At 37.8% G+C, this 7313-nt stretch overlaps 1 protein-coding gene across 9 annotated transcripts in view; it reads right to left on the bottom strand.

Annotated features, from left to right (window-relative positions):
• Positions 1–7313, bottom strand: part of R3hdm1 (R3H domain containing 1) — a 167802-nt gene that overhangs the window by 47801 nt on the left and 112688 nt on the right. For 8 of the 9 annotated variants that reach the window (XM_013517471.1, XM_013517476.1, XM_013517475.1 and 5 more), the window contains one exon: positions 2870–3175. In XM_013517471.1, the coding sequence (XP_013372925.1) occupies positions 2870–3175 (306 nt within the window). The remainder of the gene's footprint in view (positions 1–2869; positions 3176–7313) is intronic. The other variant, XM_013517474.1, reaches the window with a different exon arrangement.

The following is a 7313-nucleotide window of genomic DNA, read 5'->3' as shown; positions in this document are numbered from 1 at the left end:
AAAAAAAAAAAAAAAAAAAAGAGATGTCAACATGATCTCAACACATTAAATATGATACCAATTTCCAATAGACTTTTTTTTCAGAAAGAAAAGACCATTCTCTCTCTCTCTCTCTCTCTCTCTTTTTTTGTTTTGGTCTTTTTGAGACAGGGTCTTGTTATGTAGTTCAAGCTGGCCTTGAGCTCACTTTGTAGCCCAGGCTGGTCTCAAACTTGCAATAATCCTGCTTTAGCCTCCCAAGTGCTAGGATTACAGGTGTGTGCCACCACGCACAGCCAGAAGACCATTCTCAAATCAAAATGAAATTACAGGACACCTGAAAAGCAAAAATAATCTTAAAATGGAACATAATTGAGAAGATACACTTCCTATTTTAAAAACTTAACTACAAAGCTACAGCAAACAGAACAACGTCCTACTGGTGTAAGGACAGACATACTACAGAATATGCAGGGCATGATGGTGCATACCTACAATCCCACCACCTAGGAGGCTGAGGCAGGAGGATTGCTGCAAGTTTGAGGCCAGCATGGGGTACATAGTGAGTTTAAGGCCACCCTGGATTACATAGTGAGACTCTGTCTCAAAAACAAAACAAAACCAACCAACCAAACAAACAAAAAAATAAATACTACAGAGGAATGAAGTAAGAATCAAAACGAAGAAACTCTAAGGAGAAAATAGGGATAAATCTCCATGACTTTCTTTTGGCAATGAATTCTTAGATACGGGATCAAAGTGTAAGCAACAAAAAAAATTAGGTAAAGTAGACTTAACGAAAAACTGCCTGCAAGTACAAAGTCCTGAGTTCAATTTCTGGTACCAAGAAAAGAATACTGAGCCAGGCATGGTAACGCACGCCTGAAATCCCAGTACTCGGGAGGCTGAGCCAGGAGGATCATTGTGAGTTCAAGGCCAGCCTGGGCTACAAAGTGAGCTCAAGGCCTGCCTGAGCTGCATAGTGAGACCCTGTCTCAAAAAGACAAAAAAAAAAAAACCCAAAAAACCCCCCAGAATATTGAAATCTGCATCAAAGGACACTATCAAGAAAGTGAAAAGACAACTTTACAAAAGGGTGAAAATGCTTTCAAATCACGTCTGACGAGGGTTAGAGCATCCAGAACATATTGAGAACTCTTAAAACTCAGCAACAGTCAATCTGACTTAAAAAAAAAACAGGCTAAGGATTTGAACAGACATTTCTCCAAAGAAGATACACAGATGGCCAATGATCATCGCGTGATGAACAGATGCTCAGCAACAGTAATTATCAGGGGAATACAAGTAGAAAATATGATGAGGTATTACCTCATACTATTAGAATGCTACTATTACAAAAAAAGTTCTGATAAGGTGGGGGAACCGAAAGTCTTATAGTTGCTGGGAATGGAAAATGGTGAATCTGCTGTGGCAACACTATGGCCGGTCATCTCAAAAAGTTAAACACAGGGTGTGGCTGTGCACACCTGTAATTCCAGCACTTGGGAGGTTGAGGCAGGAGGACTCCTGAGAGTTTAGGCCAGCCTGAACTACAGAGCAAAACCCTGTCAAATAAAAAAAAAGAAAAGAAAAAAAGAGAAGAAGCTGGGGATGGCTGTACATCTCTACACTCAGCTAGTTTTTGGGAAGCTGAGGAGGATGATTCCAAATTTGAGGGTAGCCTGGGAAATTTTGCAAGAATCCATCTCAAAGTAAAATAATTAAAAAAACAAAAGTTCTGAGGATATAGTTTAGTGGTAGAACGCTTGCCTAGCATGTGTGAGACTAGGGGCTTAGTCTGTAGTATTAAAAAAATAAAAAAATTTTACAAATCTGTAAAATACAACTCCAGTATGCAAAAATCCATTTCATTCCTATGTATTAATAATAAAAAAATAGAAAATAAAATTTAAAAATGATTGCATTTATTTATGGTACCAGGAATCAAACTTAGGACTTGGCGCTTGCCAGGCAGGTACTTGTACCCTTGAGCTATATCTCTGGCCCAAACAATTTCTTTTAGAATATCATCTAAAAACATTAAATCTTTAGGGATAGAGTTAATAAAATATGGGTAGCATCTATTTAACAAAAACTAGAAAATATTGCTAGAAAAATTAAGAAAGACCTAAATAAATATTACTACTTTGTCTCTGCATTTGGAGAGTTAATATTGTTTTGTTTTTTTCATCTTTTTGAGACAGGGTCTCGCTATACAGTTCAGGCTGACCTTGAGCTCACTTTGTAGCCCAGGCTGGCCTCAAACTCACAACGATGCTCCTGCCTCAGCCTCCGGAGTGCTGAGATTACAGGTGTGCGCCACTATGCCCCGCTGGAGAGTTAATATTGTTAAGATGCTAATTTTCTCTAACTTGGTCTATTCTCAAAATACTACTATTTAATTTTTATAGTTCATGCACACTTTTTATGTTTTTCTTAGGCTAACTAAAAAAAAAGAAAAAACAAAACCCACATGTCTTTTTTTTTTTTTTTTTTTTTTGTCTTTTTGAGACAGGGTCTCACTATGCAGTTCAGGCTGGCCTTGAACTCACTTATGTAGCCCAGGCTGGCCTCGAACTCGCAGTGATCCTCTTGCCTCAGCCTCCTGAGTGCTGGGATTACAGGCATGCACCACCATGCCTGGCTCCCACATGTCTTAAGAGTCAGAAGAAAACTCAAAAGTCACATAGTTAACCATCCAAATGAAATGCTTAGTTGTAATGTGGCTTCCAAAATGTACTGGAAAATCTCCATAGGGGAAGATCACCATGTATTTTATTCATACATGCAGAAATTGTCTCTATGAGAATTTAAAAAATAAAGTCTTTGAACTAGAAATTGATCCTAAATGAGAGGATCCCATGAGAGAAAAGATGAAAAAGCAACATACCTGTGGTGAGGGCTGCTGAATGTATCCCTGCTGCTGGAGCACAGGCTGGCTGACAGGATGACCAGTGGCAGAATAGGCGGCAGTAGGGACTGGCTGCCCAGGCGGGAGGGGAGGAGGAGGAGGAGGAGGTGGCAGAGGTGGTGGAGGAGGAGGGTGTGGTGGAGGCGCTGCGGTCACGATATAACCAGACTGCTGCGGAGACTGAAGAACAACAGTAGACTGGAACATGGTGGCGTGCGGGTCAGAACCATCAGATGGCTGGCGGGCAAGACTCATGTGGCTGAACTGAGAACCAAGATTATCCTGCTGAAAAGGGATTGGCAATCAGGAAGCCTTTCATAGACAGGCCAAACTTGCCAGTGGAAAGTCTCATATACTTTTAACTGAGTCACAACAGTAAATTTCATGGACGTCATATGCAACTACAACAGGTATGATATACAAGGCCAGCTTCAAAAGAAATGAGAACTCTACGCAAGAAAGCAGGAATATTTAGAAATATTATTATAAACTGCTTATAAAATATAGCTAGTGGAAATGATAGCGTGTAGAAAACAATAGGGAATAACATTTCAGATTTAAAAATGAAAAGGGGGGATATAAAGGAGAGGATAAAAGAATTCAGATGTATTATGTACATGTACTGATGCTCATGATGAATGTAATTATGTACTGCAAACATGTATTAAAAATTTTTAAAAAGACATTTATTTAAATGTAGAATGGGATGTGGACATTTTTGTATTATACAATTAATACTTTCTGAAAGAACTTCAAAGACTATGTAATAATAAAGAAATAATTACTCTTCACCTCCTCTCTACCTAGGAGGCAGGATTCAGGTCTGTGCATTTATGTATCCGCAACAATCAAAATCTAACCACCTGGTCTCTTTGTGTAACTTCTCAAAAATAATTTGGTCATAAATTCTATGCTTCCCTAGTGTTTCGCACTCTGCTACTGAAGTTAGATACATGTAATTCAAACAATAATTTCCTACTGCTTTAGTTCCTAGTGAACAACCAATGGCGTTCAGCCAAGGCAGTGCTTATGACTTATGCGACATCTGAGAAATGTTTTCCTGACTCAGTAGCCTAAGCTTTTACCGGTCTAGAGAAATCCCAGTAACGTGACGCTATGAGGTTAGAATGGAATTTGCCAGCCCCCAGAGAGCCTCAGACTGACAATACACACCACAAGGTGTTACAGTCAACCCCGAAATAACTGGCTTAGAAAACTGTAGCAAGTGAGTTGCCAGAACCAAGTTGGCATGTCTCATTTCTGGTCTGCTGATTTTTTTTTACAAGTAAATTAATGTTATGGAGAAGATAAAGAATTGAAAAAAGGGAATCTCATTTTAATGACTGAAAATGTACAGTTGTATTCTTCCTAAATGGTCATTCTGACATATTCTAGCACTATCTGCTTAGTTCAGTGAATAATTTTCAAAGGGAAAAAATTTATCAACTATCTATAATAACTAAGTAATATGTTGAAATATTCTTAAAAGAGATATCATAACTATACACCATTCACTGTCAGGTCACTTTGAGAAAAAAGTCATTTTCTTATTGCAATGAAAATTTCCAAAGTATTTCTGAGACTTTTTGGCTATATTTTTCTAAATATTTTTAACCTCCTCAATACTGCCAAGAATGGTTGACTCAGCTCAAAACAAAAACATTGCTTATAAAATGAGATATTTTCAAAAGTGTTCAAAATAATTTTCACTGATAGTTCATAATCTTATTTGGAATGCAATTTCAAAATATGTTTTTGTTTTTTGGGGGTACTGAGGATTGAACTCAGAACCTTGTGCTTTCAGGGCAGGCGCTTGTGCCACTGAGCTACATCCCCAGTCCTGCAATTTCAAAATATGATGGTCATATAGTTTGAAAAATAGTGGTATCACTGGGGAACGTGTATAGGCTGAAAAGTACCAGCACCACTGGGAAAAGCATATGGACTGCTGGAAATTCATTTTAAGAAAAGAAAATTAATGTGTATGCAGTGTCTAGGTCATGCTAGGCACTATGCAGAAGGTACTTCACACTGTTTCAGCATCACATGGTTAACACATGGTGGTGTGAGTCTGCGATCTTCTGACAGGTATACTTTGAGGCATACTTTATATTAAAGGAAGTACCATTAAATTATAGTCAGAAATGAGACATCTAGACATTTTCTTTGGAAACAGATTTAGCGAAGCATTCTATAGCTGTAAACCACAATGCAGCCTAATAACAAGCGCTGAGTCTACTGGACCCCCAGGATGAAGGAGTGAATAAAAGTCTGAACCCAGATGAAAGTTGCCATCCTAAGATTATACAGATTCTACACTGACCTTAATGAACAAAGTAGCTACAACATCTAAAGACTAGAACAGTCAACACAGGAATTACCTTGCTGTGAAAGAGGAGGAAAGATTAGGACTTAAATAATCACTACAGTAAGCTAACATGAAGAAAATTAATTACTAATATGAATTAGAAAACACTTTTTCCAGTACATATGTATTCCTGACTTTAAGAAACATCACAAAAGATAGTATTACTTTGATTACATTTTTGAGCATTCATCGTACAACCACCCACAAAAGCAACGCAGGCGGTGAAGAGAGAGATAGTACCACGGAGTACTGCTGGATGGGTGAGACTGGCAGGAGCGGGGGTGGGTGGGGGCTGTGGAGCACTGAACGGGCTGAGAAGAGGGCTGCAGAGGACGAGCAGGCTAAGGAATAACAGGTCGGCAAAGAATGTCAGGGTCAGGATAAAATGTTAGAAGAACTGCATAAAGTGGAAATGTATGTTTTGGGCAATAGCTTTAACAACTTATAAAGTCATTTAAAATACAATAGTGCAAACAACAAAAACAAGAACAGATGAAGAAACTACAAAGCAAAATTTCTGAGAACATAGCTATACCTAATTGATTTTGTAATTAAAAGCTAACTTTTTTGATAAAGACTTTATTACAGATTAATGGAAACAGGTAACTTTCCTATTTCAAATCCTACTATCTAACCAAGACCCCTGGGCTAAGTCAGCAAAAGCAAAACTGCTTATCCTTGTTTTGTAGTTTTTAATGAAGGGGCTGACCAATGGCAGCCCCTTCATTAAAAACTACAAAACAAGCTGACACTTTAAATGAAAAGATTCATTCTTGTTATCAGACGGTAGTAACTCACGTAACATTTACATCAATTGCTCTACTTAAGAAAGCATGATTAAATACCAAAGTTCCTAAGTGTTAAAGAAAACTGTACTATGGGTACCACTAAGAACAACCACCTTAGGAACAACTCATATATACAAACACAACTCTTTTACATAAGACAGGCAAACTATTTGCTTATATCCACACACATTTTTATTTTTTAAAAATTTATGTTTTCCCCAAACACATTTTTATTAAAAGATTACATATTAAGAGTTGAGCAACTAGTTACTAGCCACAATGAAATACTTTTGTGTTTTAGGGGGGTAACCAACAAGTGCTATAAATAAAAGAATTAATTTCTAAATCTTAACAATACAGCTGGCCATTTGTAAGTTTAAAACTGGTATCTCACCAGGCGTGGTGGTGCACGCCTGTAATCCCAGCACTTGGGAGGCTGAGGCAGGAGGATCCCTGCAAGTTTGAGGCCAGCCTGGGCTACATAAGTGAGTTCAAGGCCAGCCTGACCTGCATAGCGAGACCCTGTCTCAAAAAGACAAAAAAAAAAAAAAAAAAAAAGAAAAGGTATCTCATTTAATCTCCCAATCTTGTATTTATGTAAAGTTGTACCTTAGTTCATAAACTTAAATTTGTTCTTCAATTTTGGAGAAGATAGGTTTGTGTTTGTGTGGAAAAGAAGGGCAGTAGTGTTTGTCACTCAACACAGAGCTTGTAAACTGAATTATTTGCACACAAAAGCATTAGTGAACCAGGGACGACTGTATTTAATTACAAAGGGGCTAATATAAATTACTGACTTACACACTGTTGTAATCTACTTTGAAAGTGGCATTCTGACTAAATTAAGTGACCTGCAGAAAGCCAGATAAGTAAGCAGAGAAGGAACCTAGGTGAACTGTATATTCATGAGTCTTGCTCTGGATTATACTTCTGAAGGAGAATTTCAAAATGTAAGATAAACTAATGGAATAAGACTGCTCAGGGAATAGCCTATGAAGAAATTCTTTTCTTTTTTTGAGTCAGGTTCTGGCTATGTAGTTCAGCTGGCTTTGATCTCAGTGATGGCCCTGCCCCAGCCTTTTAAGCACTAGGATTACAGGTGTGCATCACCATGCCCAGTTAATAAGAAATTTTTACAACGAGGTTTATAATGATGAACTGTGCTTTCACCACAAAATCAATACAATGGTTTCTTAAAAATTAAAGGCTCAAAACTAAAAAACAAAACCAGACAAAAACAAAAACCCTGAAAATTCAGGTCAGTTTA

The sequence above is a fragment of the Chinchilla lanigera genome, unplaced genomic scaffold (genome assembly GCF_000276665.1).
Source record: "Chinchilla lanigera isolate Chin_1 unplaced genomic scaffold, ChiLan1.0 scaffold00039, whole genome shotgun sequence".
In the NCBI taxonomy this organism is placed as follows: domain Eukaryota; kingdom Metazoa; phylum Chordata; class Mammalia; order Rodentia; family Chinchillidae; genus Chinchilla; species Chinchilla lanigera.
The sequence above is the reverse complement of the archived record's forward strand: the minus strand, read 5'-3'. Positions and strand labels throughout refer to the sequence as shown.